The following is a 20,146-nucleotide window of genomic DNA, read 5'->3' as shown; positions in this document are numbered from 1 at the left end:
AATATATTGTGCTTATTATGTTGTGTAATCAAGCCAGTATAGTGACAAGTGTGAAGCTTAGCTATAATGGTGGTGGCTGTGGACAGGGGGAATGAGTGAGTGGTAGTACCTAAAGCAGGTATTTGGGATTAACGTGTCTAAAGTTAAGCCCAGTATGAGTTTTATCCCACATCCCAAGGCGTGCCAGTGCCTTGTATACCAGTATATGCGCAAAAAACCTCTACCGCAAACCCAGGAACTTGTTTTTGAGTTCTTAAATGTAGCTATACTTAGAGTCTGATCATTTTTTGGTTTTATTTTATTTAAAAAGAATTGTACATTTTTCCAAATATTTTATTTTATACAGATATTTTTGTGGAAAATTAATTAGGTTCCATTTGTGCAAGATTTCATCTCTTCCTTTTTAAGTTCATACATGAGATGTTTACTGTATGCAAGGGAACCGTGGCAACATTAAATACCAAAAATAAACAAAAGTAAGTAACTTTTACTTTGAGTATTATTTTACTTGTACTTGAGTATTTTATGTATTTCTTACTTACTTGAGTACAATTTCAATCAAGTAACAATGCTTCTACTTGAGTAGGATATAGCAGCACTCTTTACACAACAAAACCATCTCAGTTTATTTCAATCAGTGTCGCTGTAGTTGATCATGATAATATGTCCAAAAGATGTTCACTTCTGGAAGAAAGCATGAACGTGTACATGGGGGTTTTTGGGTATGCTGAACCCATTTTTAAATGGATCCACATTGTCAAACCAACAGTTCCCACTTCAAATCAAGAAATCCAAGATGGCCACCATCCGTATTGCCAATTTGGATATTTTGTCATAACTCGTATATCTACATCAAAAGTTTGAGTTTAATCATTGTACGTGTTGGCAAGTTCTGCAAAATGAACACATCATCAGATTAATGCTTATGCATGCACCAGGATCACAATGGATATAATATTTCTAAGTAATAAATTAAAATAGGTATATTCATGTTTTGATGGGGATTTAAATCTAATCGTTCACTTTTTAAAAGGCATCTTTCTCATACACAGTTGTGGCTGCAAAGAAATCACAATTTCACCCATTTCCATGTGTAAAGTCTTGTGTTGGCCATCTTATATCTTACTCTGAATGCAATTGACAGTATTTTAAGCTATTTCATGACAATCCTTGTCCCCAAAAACCTACATTTTGCCACAAAGATCATGTTTCTACGTCTAACAGAACCAAAGTTATGTTAAGATTAAAATTCGCAATACGGATAGCGGCCATCTTGGATCTTGCTCTGAGCACAATTTCTGGTATTTTAAGATATATTATTGACTTCCTTGGCCCTGAAAATCTATAATTCTCCATTGAGGTCATGTTATATGTCAAATAGAACCAAAGTTGTGACAAAATATCCAAATACAATACAATACGAATGGTTTTATATTTTGATTTTCAGTGGGAACCATTGGTTTGCCAGCGTGGGTCTCATTAAAAATGGATTCAGCATCCTCAAAAACCCCCATGTACACATTTTCATGCTTTCTTCCAGAAGTGAACATTTTATCCTAATATTAATAAATTTCTGCTTGGCTATGAGTGCCATCTCTTTAGTCTAGTACTAGATTACCAAAAAGGAATCGCCTCTTTAGATCTTCAACACTGTGTTTACTTTTGCATATTTAAGAAGTTCTGATGATGCCAGTGACTGCTCGATTGCTTTCCCTGACATCTGTAAACACAATTTGAAGAGGTCGTGATTGCTGACACTGTTTGAGTGGCAGGAATACACATACTATCTATCCCCCTGCGTGAAAGGTGGACTTATCTGTTAGGTTCACCCTGGACAGCGCGCCAGTCCATCGCAGGGCAACACACACATAATATTTCCCTTAATTTAATAGAAATTGGTAAAAAAATAAATAAATCTAGGAAATTTAAAGTAAAGATCTTGTTGGGACTGATAACTATCACTTTGTGCTTGGATATGGTCGGTTTCTTACATATTTTGTAATTTCAACATTATTATGCCCTAGTTTGCACTTCTACGTATACATAACATACAAAATATGTAAGAAACCGACCATATTCAAGCCATAAGTGACAGATATCAGTCCCAACAGGATTTTCACTTTAAATTTCCTAGAAGGTTTGACAAATTTCCATTAAATTGAGGGAAATATTATGTGTGCATTGCGATGATTTACACAAGCAACCACTCAGACTTGTGTCCTTTCCACACAGAAAGGACCCAAGTGTCCACCTCAAGGCTTGAACCTTGGACCTTCTTGCTGTGAGGAGGACATGCTAACCACATAAACCACCGTGCGCTCCACAACTAAATTATTTGGTCATTTGCACAATGATTCATGTTTTCTCAGTCATTTTCACTTTGCCCTGTGGGCCAATTTGGATGCTTTACAGGGCCGAATTTGAGTTTTTGACACTGATGTACAGTATCTACCTACACATATTTGCGTAAACAGTTATCTTCCAAATTGTTCCAATTGGTGTATCCTGACCCCCCACCCCAACCTCGCATCCATCCCCCCATCCACCTGCAGGCTCACACACACTGACACGCACACAGCACACACTCCCTCCGTCATACACCCACCAGCTTCTGCGTCAGTGTTGTACGGAGGGAGAGGGCTATAAAAGAGCTGGGCACTTTGGAGTTAGAGCAGAAGAAACATCAGTGGTTTCCCAAGTCTTTGGAGCAACTAACCAAGTGCCCTGTCCTCAGCACCTCCTCTTCAGAACCAGCAAGTCTGAGCTGCTCCAGCTCTGCCTCCTCCCAGCACACACTCCACACACACACACACACACTCTGTCGGTGGCTCACCTGCTCTCCTGGCACAGCATGCAGCTTCTGGTGATGTTAGCAGCTCTCATGGGGGTTCTGCTCAGCGTTAGAGCAGCAGCCGTGCTTCCTGTGGACGATAGGAGCCCCATGCATCTCAACAGGGTGAGGAGATTTTTCTGTTACTTCTCTGCTATTACTGTAGTCTACATTTCAGCTGATAATGTGGATGAATTTTATTTTTGATGCATATATTTGGATGTGATTTTTTTTTTTATTTGGATTTCATAATCTTGTTGAAAATTTGGAACCAAAATGCGTAAAAATTAAAAATGACTATTGAGAGTTTTTGGCTCTTTTCAGTGAAATAATCTCCCTCCCTCTGATTTCTCTGTCAGGAGCTGAGCAAAGAGCGTAAGGAGCTGATCCTAAAGCTGGTGTCGGGCTTGCTGGATGGGGGTCTGGACACCAACATGCTGCCAGAGGAAGTGGCCCCTGTAGACCTGGAGGAGCCGTTGGAGTCTCGCCTTGAGGAGAGGGCGGTCTACAACAGGCTATCGCTGCCTCAGCGTGAACGCAAAGCCCCGTGTAAAAACTTCTTCTGGAAAACTTTCACCTCGTGCTAACAAAGCCCCCCCCCACCACCACCAACACCAACCCCTTCCCCAGCAGCTCGTCTCTTTTTCCCTCCCAGCTCTACATGAACTGTAGTGGACCTCCAGCTGTATATATCATCCACAAGTGTCAGACATGCAGCAGCAGCATCCAAGGACTTCACTGAGACCGTGTGTCTGTTTCAATGTTAGTTATTATCATTTATGTAAACTATGTATTCTCTGTATCTGTTTCTGTCAGGGTTCAACTAAAGCATGGACGTAGTATTTAAGATGGTAATTACCAGCTGATTGCTTTTGCAAAAATGCTCATTAAACGAGAAAAAGTACATGTTTTCCACCTGCTGCTACATTATAAATGCAAAGTTAAATATCTGGCTGTATTTATTTATTTATTTATTTCCCTTGTGACTAAAAACAACGACAACAACAAATTGTGGATATATTTTAAGTTTTGCTGCATTTCCATCCCCATAAGTCAGAGTTTTGATCTCCAATGACGGATGGCAACACATTTATTGAAATCGTTATTAAACTGTAATCAACTATTTCAAATCCTGCTTCTTTCTTAATCTCAAGGTGGAAAAACAGATCTTTCTTTGTAAGAAATAAATAATAAATAGGTGCTTATTTATTGATTACGTATTCAAACGTCGACTCAGATGCAAGTAAAGGTAAAAAAAAAAATACAAAACAAATACACAAATATAACAATAAATAAAAAATCTGCAATCTAACATTTTTTTTTAACTGTCTGCAATATGACAGACTTGAGCATGTTTATTTAATTCATTTTCTTCACTCGGTGCCTGGTTGTGGTTTCTAATTCCTAAACACAAGCTGTAAACATCGTAAATAAATCTCAAACTTTTTCCTCTCTTACTTGGATTGCTCGTTTGGTGAGCCACGAGGAAGCTAATATGCAACAAACACGATTCCTTTCACCATTAAGAATGATTTGATTTGATATTTTTGATTTTTTTACAGTCGGCGACGTAGGAAAACTGTTCATTTGTTTTCACAGCTTGGTTCAAAAACAAAAAAACGTATAAACCTAGAGCTAATAGATAGTGAATTGTCCACTGCGTGACTCTTTCAACCACAGTGTATTATTCTTGCAGAAAGCAAGACCTTAAATGGCTTTCAGCAGCAAAGCGCTCCATCAGTCGCGCTGCAATTACCTCACACCCTCACAGGCCTCGTGGCGTGTGTGATGCAGTATGTGTTGTTTTAATCACTGATTGAAGGAATCACAGCGACTTCTGGCCACAATAAATCTTTGACTTTTAACAGAAATCTTTAAACTCTCTTAAGGACCTGATGGATAACCTGGTACATTACATGCAGGGGAAACTTCCCCCACCTACATGTTTATTAATGAAACATTAAGAACAAATGTTGCATTAAATCAGTGTTTTTCAACCTTGGAATTCAAATTTGGCCCCTAAAATATCTATTAACTGATTTGAAAAAATAACTGATTGAACATTTTTTTTAATTTTTTAATAGTCTTTTTCAAATTACAACACAACACACAATCTTAAACAACTATTCGATTTCACTTTCTCGTAAACAGCTATAGCCCAAAGGAAATGCATGTAAAAATGTGTGAGCTGGTGCATCTAGTCGCTTTGATTAGGAAGCCTAACAAGGTAACCAAGAGATGAAAAACAAATTAGAATCTAATACAAAGTCCTGCACGGAGCAAACATCACTACTGGCAAACTTTTCAGAATGGGTTTCAATAAAACTAACACGTCCCTACTGTCCAACCATAATTGACGACTACTTTTCTTTCATGCCCTCTGGATCTGCCCATACTGTGCATCCAAAACGTTTTGTCGGAGGTCATGAGCAGGCTGGTATAAATCCTCATCCTCAGCATCCCTCTCTGTTTTAATATTGCAATACATGGAGATATTTCATCGTTAAACCATTCCCAATCCCTACATACCATTCATGCTAATATCATTAACCATTGCGAAATAAAAGTTATACTTTTAAACTGGAAGATTGAATGAAAATATCTATAAACCACTGTTTAGGCCAGGGGTCTGCAACCTGCGGCTCTGGAGCCTCATGTGGCTCTTTGACTCATTTGCAATGGCTCCCTGTAGCTTTAAAAATAAATAAATAATGAATTGTTATTTCTTACAGATGTATTGATGACTAATGACAATAACTTCAAATAGAATTATGATAAAAGAATTTGTTAACCTGAAAATAAATCACATACTACGTCACCTCCTGAAACTTCTACAGACCATCAATTTACCAGGTTTTAAATCCCTGGTAAGATAACTAAGAAAAAGAACATTCTGGAAGAAAATTGATATTTAATTTGTGTGGGGAAATATTTTTTTTTAATGTAGTTTAATATCCATGCTTGAGATGTTGCAAGAAAGGATCACTTAGCATGTGTTGACCGACATGATCATGTGTTGTAGCCCTTCAAACACATTAACTCAAAAAAATATTTTTTACATGAAATGATTTGATATAATTTGAACTGTTTAGAATTTTAAACACTATATTGTCTTTATTGAGAAAGTCTTTTTTTCGGCTCCAGAATGTCTTTAATCCAGGTGAGATTAGAGTAAAAGTTGCAGACCCCTGGGTTAGGCTAACAGATCACTCAAATCTGGAAAAACAAACCTAAAAAACAAAATCCCATCATTTAAGAAAACCTGGTTCCATTTTTTACATTATCTCTGAGAATGATTCCTCTATAATCCTAAACTTGTTATTGGTGAATACTGTACATGAACTGTGTACTGATGCATAGAAATCATCACTGGTACCTTCTTTGGTTACACTTATTATTAGGAAACACCTATTAACCAGTGATTAGCTGCTCAGTAGAGTGGGTCGTCCAGTAACCGAAGGGTTGAGGGTTCGAATCCCACTCTATTCAAGTCATTGTCGTTGAGTCCTTGGGCAAGGCACTTTACCCACATTGCCTCTTATGAAAGGGTATGAATTGTGCATGAATGTTGGTGGTGGTCAGAGGGGCCGTAGGCGCGAAATGGCAACCACGCTTCTGTCAGTGGCTACAATGCAGCTTACCACCACCGGTATGACTGTGTGAATGAATAATGGTTTCTGTACACGCTTTGAGTCTCCTTAAAAAAACGCTATACAAATCCAAGCCATTATTATTATTATTATTATTATTATTAGTATTAGTAACATATTGGCTCCTAATAAGTCATTATTAGGTACTTATTAATGCCTTATTAGGTACTTATTAATGCCTTATTAGCTACTTATTAATGCTTTAGTTGCAGTACAAACAGGGTTAAAAGGTTGACGTTAACCCTAATCGTAGCATATTGTAATTCATATACAATAACTTCCTTACTTACTACCAATAAATAATAATTCAAGAGGTTATTGAGGGAAAACTCTTAGTTAATGGCTTACTGGTTGTGTAATAAGTCCATGCAGAATAAGGCATTAATAAGTACTTAATAATGACTAATTAAGGGTCAATATGCTACTAATTTGCATGCTAATAAGCAACTAATTCATGGTTAATAGGTGTTCCCTAATATAAAGTGTCACCGATTGGGGAAATTATATACATATGTTCTCCTTTTTGTTTTATTAGCAATATGTCTCACTATTTGCAGCATGTACTTTAAGATACAAACCGTCTGTGTTGTCCTGCTTGTTTAATTCTTTTGTTTTTGTTGTTGTTTGTTTTTTGTTGTTGTTTTTGTTGCTCGTAAAATGAAATGAAAATAAATAAATACATTTAAGAAAATCAGATGATAATGTTTTTTTTTTTGTGTATTTTATAGCTGATTTAAGACATGCGTCAAACTGACCTGTTATCATTAGTGGTGCTAACAGTAAGCTAACAAAAGAGGAAGGTCACATTGTATGAGGTAACTTATGAAAGGCTCTGTAATTGTGATTAATTGTAATTGAACTTCAGTAATTTAGAATGTAATTATATTTGACATTCAGGAGGGAAATAATATTTGTAATTTTAATTAGTAAATGGAAAAAATGTTGCTCACCCTAATCATAATTGTAATTGAACATGGATAGTTGAAGATGTAATTGAAAAATGTAATTGACCCCAACCCAGCTTCCTTGAGCAATCACTACATTGTGCTAAATAGCAACTTTTTTATCCTTGTTTTGAGTAGGTTGACACTGTAAGTAGTGCAATCTAAACACAACAAATATGTACAGTATGTTCTTTCTTTCTTTCTTTCTTTCTTTTTTAAGCCCTAAGGAAGGGTGAGCTAAACTTTTAAAGGGAAAAGATGTAAAAAAGAGAGAGATAGGTCAGTGTTATACACCTGAATAAAGGGGGGAAATAAAAGGGTAAGGAGTTAGGGAGGACGGGACCATTTATTGAAATGGATAAACAAAAGGCCATGGTGGTTTGTCTGACTTTTAAAAGCCAATGAACTTTTAACGTTTTGCACTTTTTGTTCAGTGTTTGCTCAGTTTGTGTTCAACTCTGTGAAAATGACACTAAACCACAATAATTTATTAGTTATCTTGGAGATTAGATATTGCAATATATGGTTGTGTTTCTCTCACAATATACAGTATCAGTTATCTTAGAACCACTGCAACGGGATTATATTGTATCGTGAACAATGTATCATGAATCATATTATGAGGTATCCTGCGATTTCCAATGATTCCTATTCACCTTCACAAACATGTGTTTAAAGTGCTTTTCATTGCATATGCAGCTTCTAAATGACCTCTTATTCCTACTAGTAAAGGTTACTAGTCTTTCAGTTGAGCTGAAAGACTAGTTGAGAGTAAATTTCTCTCACGTTTTTTAAAACAACATTAAATAGGATTTCTGTTTCATTTCATTAATTGTCCCCTGGATCAGTGTTTCTCTAATGGGGGTACGCCATGGCACTACAGGGGGTACTTCAGAGAAAGTGGAAAATTAACAAATAAAGTGTCAGTCTCGGTCCCACCCCAGGCGTGAGATGACCGAAATTGATAAAAACTATAGAAATAAATCTATTCAGGAGGAGCCACTAAATCAGTGTTTTCCAACCATGGGGTTGAGACCCCATGTGGGGTCACCTGAAATTTCGGAAAAATTAAAACAGATTTTTGACATTTTTTTTTTAATTATTATTCTTTTTTTTTAACTAAAAAAACACAATTTTAAACAACTGTATTTCTATACTTTCACCTTGTGAAATATAAATCTAGTTCAGCTAAAATGCAATTAAAAAAAAACCCCAACTAATTATTTGGGGTAGCCAGAAATTCTTGATATCAAAATGGGATCACAATCCAAAAAAAAAAGGTTTGGGAACCACTGCACTAAATAGTGTTTCTTTCCACTTTTTTTTACTGAATTATATTCTTTAAAATGTGTGTTATCGCTCATTCATTCCATCATTATGCTCTATAGATGTTAGTAAATAGTTTTCTAAACAAAATGTTGTAGTCGGACAAAAGGGGTTACTTGGATAATAAATAAGTAAGAGAAAGGGAGAACTTGAGCCAAAAAAACGTTGAAACCACTGCCCTGGACGATGATAAATTCCATCAAAATTAAACTAGAAAAGTGGAGGAATGGTGACAAACTGAAATGCTGTATGAATTTCCACCTACACTTCTTGATATGATGTTACAGAGTGAATAACAATGATGCATAGCTGTGCTTATATCATGACATGAGTGATCATTCACAGTGGTGATTTAATACAGGTGGTACTGTAAAATCTGTGTGATGACATTTTGTCCTCTTAGTATTGTTGTTATGTCTGTTTGAATGCGAGAGGAAAAAAAAGGCTCGTTAGTGGTCTATTTTGGTTTTTGTTGAACACGACAATGTAAAATCCACTGTGAACACCGCTTGATGATGAGTTATAGTAGCAAGAATTTCAAAGCGATGTAATTATATGATTCCCACTGGAAAATCTTCTTGTTCTCACATTCAGGTAAAGCTGAATTAACAAAGGCTTCTGTAGAAACAGTTGATTACAGTTCATCACACGCCGTCTTTTCCTTGTCTTTCATCACACATGCTTTCAGACCAAAGCGTGTGTACTACTGAAAGAGTGCACCGAGTTCTGCTTAAACACATGTATTAACTAGGGGTGTCAAACCATTCTTTTTTTTAAAATTGCGATTAATCGCACGAATTCCATACTTAACTCATGATTAGGGATGGAAATCAAAAACCGGTTCTTTCTGAGAACCGGTTCCCAGTAATCCAATTCCTAGGAATCGTTTGTTTGCTTGCCTGTCAATTCTGTTTATTGGTTCCTCTTATGTCGCAAATACGTAACAATAAACTCCTCCAGGTCCTGTGTATTGTGTGTTTATGCTAGCACTAAATGAAGCTCCTCCCACCTATTGCCAACCAAGCACAGGGCCCCCTAGATGTTCTTCTTCCTCGTGGTCTTTATCGGTGGTCGGCCTCCACCATTTGGGACATTACCGCCTTTTACTGACACGGAGTGTGGGGAACAGCTCCAAGCTCAATCAGTCTCCTGCACGTTGGCCAACGAGGCGTACGTTAATCTCGCATTAAAAAAAATAGTGGCGTTAAAGGGAATTTGCGTTAACGTATTAATAATTCATCAATTTTGACAGCCCTATTATTAACTGAAAGTCCCAAATAAAAAGTTTTCTGTGTCTGAGAGCCAATCCTCTCTATGAACACACAGTATAATCTGTCAGTAAAAGGTGGCTATCCAGTGCTAACCTGATGCCTGGGGGGTTTAAATGAGACATGCTGGAGCAAACATCAAAGCTGATGCCTACAAGTCAAGCATTTTATTGGTTTTCCTTTTGATCTGAATGAGGAGGGAAAGGGCTGCTTGGTCTTGACTCTGTAATTCAAATTCAAATGTGACTTCCTATACACCAGAGCCTAGAAATAACAAACACGTAATTATTGTGTATATATAAGCTCATGGATGAAAAAAAGAAAAAGAAACATCTTCAAAGTGATGGTTATGCACATAGAATATGGCAGTAAACTATGCTTTTGTGGGAGTTCTGCTGCTTTTTCTTTATGGCACATTATGCACATAAGTAAGAAAAGTTCTCATGAAAAAAAGTGTCAGAACAAAGACAATGACTTTTCTTGTGATGTCTTTACATACCCTCCTCTTTCATACACTTACATAAATATTCTTGTCTTCATTTCTTTCCTGCTCTGTTGGAGCCCCCCAAGGCTCTATTTTGGGGCCAATTGTATTTAGTCTATATGTCAACAACTTGCCAAATGTTTGTGAGAATATGAAAATACAGCTGAATGCAGACGACTTCAGTTCTGTATGCTCATGTAAAGACTAAAGAGGAAGTCGCTGCAGTATCCCTCATGTTTCAAAACCCTTGCCGACATCTTAATACAAAAAAAATAATTCTAAAAATCAAAATTAATACTAATACTTAAAAACATGCATGTTTTTTTTCACGGCACCCTGCAGGGCCATCCGTCTTAGTCAATGGGGAGCAGGGTTGGGGTCAATTATGATTGTTATTGTAATGGAAAAGATCTCCTGCTGTTGTAATCATAATTTTATTGTAATAAGAGTGCAGATAATTGACTTGGTAATTGTACTGTAACTGGCATGGAAATTCTATAAAAACTATCATTTACAATTTCATCAAATACAAAACTGGGGAATAATGTTACAGTTCTATGTCTTACACATACGTAGTTAACAATTATTAAAATGTGTTTGATAATAACTTTTCCCACTATCTAGTACTTCTCTTCAGGATCATTTTACTATTTAAAAAAAAATGAATTGAGGGTTATACTGACAGAAATAAGGCTCAGACGCCCACACCTAAGATATTAATTCCAATATTTTCATTGATTAGGAAACCTAACAAGGAAACTAAGAAAAGAAAAACAGATTAGATGATTAACAGTATTTTTGTGTGTATTTTGCAGCTGATTTAAGACATGGGTCAAACTGAACTATTATCATAAGAGATGCTAACCGAAAGCTAACACAATAGGAAGGTTACATTTTATGGGATTATTTATTTCAGGCTCAGTAATTGTGATGAATTCTAATTAAACTTTATTAATTGAGAATGTAATTGTAACTGACTTTTAGGGAAAAAAAATATAATTGTAATTTTAATTGAAATTGAGAAAAAATAAAGGTCACTGTAATAATGACTGAGTTGGAATGGTTCAAGCATTTCCAAAACTACTGCACTGGTCTACTGGTCTCAGCGTCTTTACCTGTTCAAAATATGAGCGATTGGCAACATAGTCATGAGCGGCCAATGCTCACCACTGTATCCCATAAAGCTGATGAGAATCATGCTGGCTCAGACACATTTATGGCTGCTGTGCACCCAGGATGTTCCCCTGCAGAACGCACCAACAATGTGCATGTGAGCATCAGAGCTGGTGACCCGGTGTGGGGAATCACGTTTTTGTTTTACATCACATTGAAGGGAGTGTGTTGCTTACCTCGGGAACACATGGCGGACACATGGTGAGTCCACGTGGCTGTTAGAGGCTCACATAAAAAATAAAAAAAAATCATTTTTATTTGAAGCAGTATGCAATGATGCTAGGGGACTCTTTCTTATATGAGTCCCCTAGCATAAAAACATTATTTTCACATAAAATATGTTTGACCATCAAGTTGCTCTTAATGTTCTCCAGACCTTAATACAATCCATCATCATCATCGTAATACGAAGCTTTGAATCAGAATTATAATAATCAGTCTTAATGATTCAGGGCTATTGTTGCAAAAAAAAAAAAGCGTTGTGCTACTAGATGAATTATATCCATGTAAATATGTATCAATACAGTCTTTTAAATAGTTTTAAATATTTTTTCTTTTAAACAGTTTATGTATTTATTTATTTTTAATCCAAAATACCAGAATCAAATTACATTAGAACATTCAATATAAGCTTTTTGCTGATGTCCGATGCTGAAGAACCCTAGAGTGGTTAAAACGCTCTTGATCAGTGGTTTCCAAACTGTTCACAGTCCCCGTCCCCCTCTTACTCTTACATGCACATTTAAAAAACATAATAATGTAATGTCATATATAATGTATCCCTACATTGACATTCGTCCTTGAATTTTACCTATGCTGTTGAGGAATAATATATATATAAAAAATAATACTAATCTGTAAACACACAAGAAAACATCTTATTCAGAACTATCACTAGATTGCTTTATTTAATTAATTAGCCTACTGGAATTTTCAGTGATAAACCAATGTCTTTTTTGGGGGTAAAATTAATCTACCAAACATTTGTTGACTGAACATATTGCAAGGGGCTAGTTTGGAAAACTGCCTTATTCAACTTTAATAATGACAGTGCCTTATTCATTTTTAATATGTTGTCTCAAAAAAAAAGCACATATCGATAATATTGCATATCTCTACTTATTAATGTTAAATGTAAAAAGTAAAAACCATTATACCATTATTAAGACAATATTTTTCAATGATGGCCATTATTTACCACATGCCAGGACTGGGGTCAATTATAATGTAATTATGTAATTGGTAATTAATTAAAAAGATGATGTAATTGGTAAATAATTCAAATGATGATGTAATTGGTACTTAATTAAAATGATGATGTAATTGGTACTTAATTAAAATGATGATGTAATTGTCACAGTAATTGAAAAATTATGTTTCCATTGCAATCATAATTGAATTGTAATTGAGTTTAGATAATTGACTTTATAATGGGCATGGAATTTCTATTAAAAAAAATGTCATTTACAATTTCATTAAACACAAACATGTGGAACCTACGGAAGTAAACAATTATTAAAAGATGTTTCATATCAAGTTTAATAATTTCACCATTTAAAAATACTTTTAAATCAAGGGGCGTACTGACAGAAAAAAAGACTCAGACTACCAAACCAAAAATATTAATACCAATATTTAAATTAATTAGGAAGCCTAACACGGTAACCAAGAGATTCAAAAACATAAACAAATTAACGGTAGATGATAGATAATGTTTTTTGTTGTGATTAATTGTCAATTAATTTTAGTAATTGAGAACATAATTGTAATTGACTGTCAGGCGGAATGTAATAATTGTAATATTAATTGTAATTGGGAAAAATGTCAGTCAACGTAATCGTAATTAAATTGTAATTCAACATGGATAATTTAAGAAGCAATTGTAATTTAAAAATGTAAGTGACACCAACCCACCTTATGGATCTCTCCATTACTGACCTTAAGTCTGTAGCTACAGGGTCACTGGGGTCAGTAATGTTCACATTCACTGACTCCGTCACTGATTTTCTAAACTGCCTTCTATCTGTATAAAGACAGGCCAAAGTATCACCTGGCAATGGCTGAATGCTCCTTGGAGAAGTGTGAAAAGACATGTACCGTAACACCATTGAAAGGTGTGTAAACAGACATTACACATTTACACTGAAACAATTTAATCTGCACCAAAGAACAGAAGACAAATACTCCATTTTGTGTTTTTCATGCAAAGCAGCCCCTGACTCTCCCACCGGGTCAAATTGAAAATATAAAAGCATATGGATGCATAAAAGTAGCTCGAGGGCGTACATGTTTTGTTCAAACGACTGAAATGGAAGTTGTCTCGAGTCCCTAAACATGTGCTTGTACTTTAATAACCCCGCCAATATGAAGTGTGTGCAAGCAGCATTCTCAATCATCCCTGTCAACCTTTGCTCAAATTGCTTACTAATGGCATTGTAGATTCAGGATGTATCCAGTCCTCTAAATGAATGCAACAGGGCTGAGACATACTCACGTATACGCGGATGTTTTTTAAGATGTTGTTCTAGGGAAAAGGATACGAGTCGTGGAAATAATAGACTCGTCTGTCTGTGTACGCGACAGGTCTGCATCGCTCTGTTCAGAGATCATTAGTGCCTTTTCAGAAGGGGCTGTTCTCCATTCAGAGCAAACTTCTGCAAATCCATGTCTTCCTGTTGTTGATCAGTCACCGCTTCCTATATTCCAATTCAACATTTCAGCACAGTAAAGATTTGCAGGTGCTGACATACACTGACAAGCAGATGTTTCCGAGTTAATGAGTCGAGCCTTTTCACATGCATGATAAAGACTTACATCACCAGGAATATGGAGTTTTTTTGAAGTGCAGAATGACACTCAGGGCAAATGAGCAAAAGTATTCTAGCACACACACACACATAGAACACATAAACACAGACGCCACACTCGCTGAAGTGTCTCTGACGTGTTTCTCCCAAAGAGTTCCCCCCGTTCGGGAGCACCAGTGGGAATGAGGAGATTGTTTTCCCCAGCAGGGCCTAATGATGCCTGATGGCTTATTCATTTGCCCAGTGGCAGTGCTAAAAGCTGATCATTACAGAGCCATGAGTTCTTTCACTGCTAAAGCCACAAAATGAGCTGTCACCAGTTTGAGGGAGGGGTGCAGAACACTGGTGGCCACGACTATAAGAAACCATGCAGATGTCATTGTGTAACAAATAGCAGCAATATTGTACTGTAATCAAATGTAAATGAAATATTACTGGTTTAAGATTAACTTAAGAAAACTAGCAGAATTGAAATAATACAACTTACAAATTTACTTTGAACCAATATGTTTAGCTTAATGGCAGCAAAATAAAGGCTTTAACGCATGATTTTATGAAACATCCATTTTCTACATTGTAACATTGATTTATTTTATTTTATTGCCTCCACTAATGAGGTCATAGTTTCACTGGCATTTATTTTTTGGTTTACTTCTGTTTGCAGGACAGTGTTAAAATTATTGGTAACACTTTACTTGAAGTTTTATACATAAAAGCTAACATTACAGTGTCATTATCTGTCATTAGAATGAATAAGGAGTCATGACGGCTGTCATTAAGTGTCGTTTGTTACCCTTACCCTAAACCTAACCCTAGCTATAACCATAATCCTTACCCTAACCTAACTCTAGCCCTAGCCATAACCCTTACCCTTACCCTTACCCTTACCCTTACCCTTACCCTTACCCTTACCCTTACCCTTACCCTTACCCATACCCTAACCCTAACCCTAAACCTAACCCTAGCTATAACCATAATCCTTACCCTAACCTAACTCTAGCCCTAGCCATAACCCTTACCCGTACCCTTACCCTTACCCTAACCCTAGCCATAACCATAACCCCTAACCCTGCCTAATCATAACCATAACCATAACCATAACCATAACCATAACCTTACCTAACCCGATTAGATCCCTCCACCTAACCCAAAAAATGCCAACATAACTCCAAAGGTGTCACAATTTAACAAATAACACTTAATGACAGCCTTCATGACACCTTATCCATGCTACTGATGGTAATGAAAGTGTAATGTCAGCCTTATGTGTAAAACTTCAAGTAAAGTGTTTTTTTCAGGGTTTAACAAAATGTTAAGCAAAGATAGACCTCTATCCATGAAAGATTTCATATCAATTTTGGAGTTTATCCTGATTCTAGATCAGTTTCAATCCCTGTCTCTCATCATTGGTGAAACTGATACAGTTCATATCTCAGTTTGTAATGGACGTATCTTTATAGAATTTTAATCAGTTATGTCTGTTTGGCTCCTTAATTACCGCACTGAGATTCATCCGGATTGTGCATTTCATTGGATGAAAAAAAGGGGTTACCCATACTTTCTACCTACTGTTGTTAATGGGATAGAAATATCTTCCAAGTCTTTACAGTATGAATGATAATGGTACCATGATCAGGATCACTGGCCCAGATAGCTGCAAATATCTGGCAAAAAGGATTTTTGGGGTTTGGTTTGTGCTCTCTGAGTGCTGTTGTTTTTGTCTTTCTTTTTTTTAGTTCACATGTATAGACTAGGACAACATATCTCACAAAAGTTACAGTATATATTATGAGACATTAAAAACTCAACATTGAAGTATTTCCAGCCAAAAAGCCTGCAGTGTAAAGAACCTGGTTCAGAGGAGACAGTTTATTTATCAGCAGGGAACCAGAGCATTCATCTGAAAAATGCTAAATTGTCCTGGCTATAATTTCCCTGACTGTTCTGGAAAGATCCCACCAACACTCAGACTAAACAGGCATGTGGATCAGAGCACATGGTTAGTTATGTTTGCAAATGTTCTCTCCAATATGTTTGTTTTAGTGCCTTCTGTAGTTGGCGAATGGGTTTATGACAAATATAATCCTTGTGTCTTTGATTTCACAAAAATATGCTTTTTTTTATTTTTTCATGCTCAAAAATGAATAATGATAAGATGTACACAAAGCTGATTTTACATTGTTTCAGAAATAAATCCAATAGGTTTTTTTTTAAAAAAAATAATAAAGCCAATGAAGAAATATTTAGCCATCAGAGCAGAAAAGTGGTGCGTACGTAAAAACACTTTGGAAAAGGTTGACAGCATGAACATGTAAAGATTAATTGTTTTTGCTTCACTGACCCCTTTCACAATTCATGTCATCCTGTTTTTTAAAGTGTTGCCATCCATGCGTCTTGTTGATGTAAAGACCAAATAACACGCCACTTGGACGGTTCACTGGATGGCATTTAACTTAAAGACGCTATGAAAATATTATTTTGTAAAAAATTTATTTGTTCAATGCAGTCATCATGAAGCAGGGATTGCATAAAGAGGAAGATGCATGGCTCATTTTTACAGTTGGATATGTGATCATATCAGCCAGGGTTGAGGTCACTTAACCCTGGCAATTATCTTGAGTCTCGATCTTTAAAAGCTAAAGACCAAGTCAAAAACCTTGGTGTTCTGATTGACTCAGATCTTACATTCAGCAGTCAGATCAAATCTATCACAAAAACAGCCTTCTACCACCTAAAGAACATCTCCAGAGTGAAAGGTTTAATGGCTCAGAAAGATCAGGAGAAACTGGTCCATGCTTTTATCTCCAGCAGACTGGACTATTGTAATGGTCTTCTGACAGGAATCCCCCAAAAGAGCATCAAACAGCTACAGCTGGTTCAGAACGCTGCAGCTCGGGTCTTAACCAGAACAAAGAGGTCAGAGCACATTACTCCAGTTTTAAAGTCTTTACACTGGCTCCCAGTCAGCCTCAGAATAGACTTTAAAGTTCTGCTGCTGGTGTATAAATCTGTGAATGGGTTTGGTCCAGAATACATCAGTGACATGTTGGTCAGGTATGAACCCAGCAGGTCTCTCAGATCTATGGACACAGGTCAGATAGTGGAGCCCAGAGCTCACAGTAAACATGGTGATGCTGCTTTTAGTTGTTATGCTGCAAAGAAGTGGAACAAACTGCCAGCGGAGCTGAAGTCAGCATCCAATGTGAACATTTTTAAATCAAAGTTAAAGGCACTTTTTTTCTCTACTGCATATGATTGAGAGAGAGATTTTTTGTCATGTTGTTGATGTAATGATGATTTTACTGATGATTTTAATTGATTTTACTGATGATTTTAATTGTTCTTATTGATTTAAATGTTCTTATTGATTTTAAACAATTGAATGTTTTATCATGTAAAGCACATTGAGTTGCCTTGAGTATGAAATGCGCTATATAAATAAATTTGCCTTGCCTTGCCTTGCCTTGCCTTATAGTTGTATTTGCATAAATATAATTGTAATTTCACATAATAAATTGTAATTGAGTTGTAATTGAATTGCCATGAAAATTCTATAAAAATTGTCAATTATAATTTTACGCACAACTGGGGAACCTTGTCACACATATGTTGTTAACAATTATTAAGATATTTCATATCAAGCTTTCCCATATTTACCATTTAAATAAACATATTAAAACCTATATTTACATTTATTAGAAAGCCTAGCAAGGTAACCGATAGATAGATTTTAGTGTATTTTACAACGGATTTAGGACCCGTTGTCGTAAGAGATGCTAACAGAAAGCTAACACAAGAGGAAGGTTGACTTTTATTAGGTTATTTAGTTTAGCCTCAGTAATTGTAATTTAACTTTAGTATTTCATAAATTACTTTTCATATGTTCAGCTACAGTAAGTGCCTTCAACCCATTTCAATTTCTTTTTCAACCTTTTTCAACCTCATTGCTAATGTTCAGCTATTGCTAGGTTAATGCTTAGCTAATGCTAGGTTAGTACTAATGCTAGGTTAATGCTTAGCTCATACTAAGTTAGTGCTAATGCCAATGCTAGGCTAATGCTATTGCTCAGTTAATGCTAATGCTAGGCTGATGCTAATGCAACTACCTAATCTTTTCACAGACCAGATCCTGTCAACGCATGCGCGTAGACTACGTCACTTCCTTCACTCACAGTCCTTACGACAAAGCTGTTGGGACGTGATATTTGAATGTAAACCGACCGTACGACGTTTGTAAAATATTTTAATAGTACATATTTAAATATAATATAATAAATACAAGACTGTTTTGTTGTGTTTTTGATTGTTTATTTAAAAAACAAACGGGTAAAAACACAATACATAACATTGACAATCCAAAACCAAACCTAAATCGGAATTCACTCAAAACATAAGTTTCTAAGTCTTTGTAAGAAAAGCAGGGTTTCAACCTTTTAAATAATACCCGAACTGCCATAAAACAGGCCGACTGGATGTAGACGCGTTGTGCGCATGCGTTGAAAGGATTTGAAAGGATCCGCTCTGTAAAGGATTCGGTAGTGACAAATGCTATTGTTAGGCTAATGGTAAAGCTGATGTTAGCTAATGCTAATACTTTTTTTTTTTTTTTAAAAAAAAAAAAAAAAAAAAAAAAAAAAAAAAAGCTAATGCTAATACTAAGCTAACGCAGTGCAACGCGGGCCAGCACCTGCATCCGCACTTGCATTTTCTTCAGGAAGTGCAAATATTGTAGTTGTAGTTGAAGTTCTGAGGATAAAAAAAAATTTGTAATTTAATTGTAATTGGAAAAAAGGGCTAGTAACTGTAATCGTAATTGAATTGTAATTGAACATGGGTAATTGAAAACATAATTGTAATGGTTAAATGTACCTGTTCCACTGAGTTCAAAGTGTGATGTGCATTGATTGATGTCAGTGAACTCTGGTTGGATGTGATTAATGAATAAATGGGACAAGGGGTGACATTGTTTTAACTCATTAGGTTGGCTTTTACACTGAGTGTCATGATCATGGACAGATAATGATAACAGGAAAAAAAAAAGATTGTCACATGATTTTACCGACTCCATTGTTCAGGCGCTGCATTGTGAACTGCGCGGGGTCTCTAATCCCAAAGGTGTCGCTCCTGTGATTATACACCATAACTGTCTTAGTCCGGCCGAGCCCTTGTAGCCCGTAATAGACCTGTTGCCACAGCAGCTGATGAGAATCTCAAGTAATGTTATTTTCTCCAGACATGAAGCTGCTTAAGACTGTTTTCAGGACAATTGGGCCCTTGTGGGATAGCGATACATCTGATTGCAGTTGCTCTAACAACGTGAAATTCCCTCATGTCAATGACCATGATACGGATAGAAAAAAGAAAAAGAAAAGCTTTGTATGAGCCAATGAGGACCTAAATGTCAGTGCAGCATTACAGCTGACAGTGATGGTTCCCAGTTATTAATGCTACGCTATGTGCTGGCTGCTGCTTACATAAGTCGGGTCATTACTCTTAATGGAAATCCATCTTTAATGTTGAGGCTGACAATCATTTTTCTAATAACTCACAGACCTGAAGATGTTTAATCAATGATATAAGAAATAACTCCTCATTAATATCAACAGTAAAAGTTTTAATTACGGCTTGTTGACATAGTTAGATTCTCTCTGTGCGTTAATATAA

General features: G+C 36.2%; 1 protein-coding gene across 1 annotated transcript; it reads left to right on the top strand.

The window, feature by feature from the left end:
- Positions 1-2,648: 2,648 nt before the first annotated feature.
- sst6.1 (somatostatin family member 6.1) lies at positions 2,649-3,780 on the top strand. The gene is made up of 2 exons (XM_028453456.1): positions 2,649-2,956; positions 3,190-3,780. The coding sequence occupies exons 1-2, from the start codon at positions 2,852-2,854 to the stop codon at positions 3,415-3,417; spliced, it is 333 nt and encodes a 110-aa protein (XP_028309257.1). The 5' UTR covers positions 2,649-2,851; the 3' UTR covers positions 3,418-3,780.
- Positions 3,781-20,146: the final 16,366 nt, after the last annotated feature.

Source organism: Gouania willdenowi, chromosome 7 (genome assembly GCF_900634775.1).
Source record: "Gouania willdenowi chromosome 7, fGouWil2.1, whole genome shotgun sequence".
Classification (NCBI taxonomy): domain Eukaryota; kingdom Metazoa; phylum Chordata; class Actinopteri; order Blenniiformes; family Gobiesocidae; genus Gouania; species Gouania willdenowi.
The sequence above is the reverse complement of the archived record's forward strand: the minus strand, read 5'-3'. Positions and strand labels throughout refer to the sequence as shown.

Excerpts from the sequence above, each read along its gene's own strand:
- sst6.1 (XM_028453456.1), top strand. The coding sequence starts at position 2,852 with ATGCAGCTTCTGGTGATGTTAGCAGCTCTCATGGGGGTTCTGCTCAGC. Across the intron at positions 2,957-3,189 it reads GCCCCATGCATCTCAACAGG|GAGCTGAGCAAAGAGCGTAA; the intron begins GTGAGGAGATTT and ends TTTCTCTGTCAG.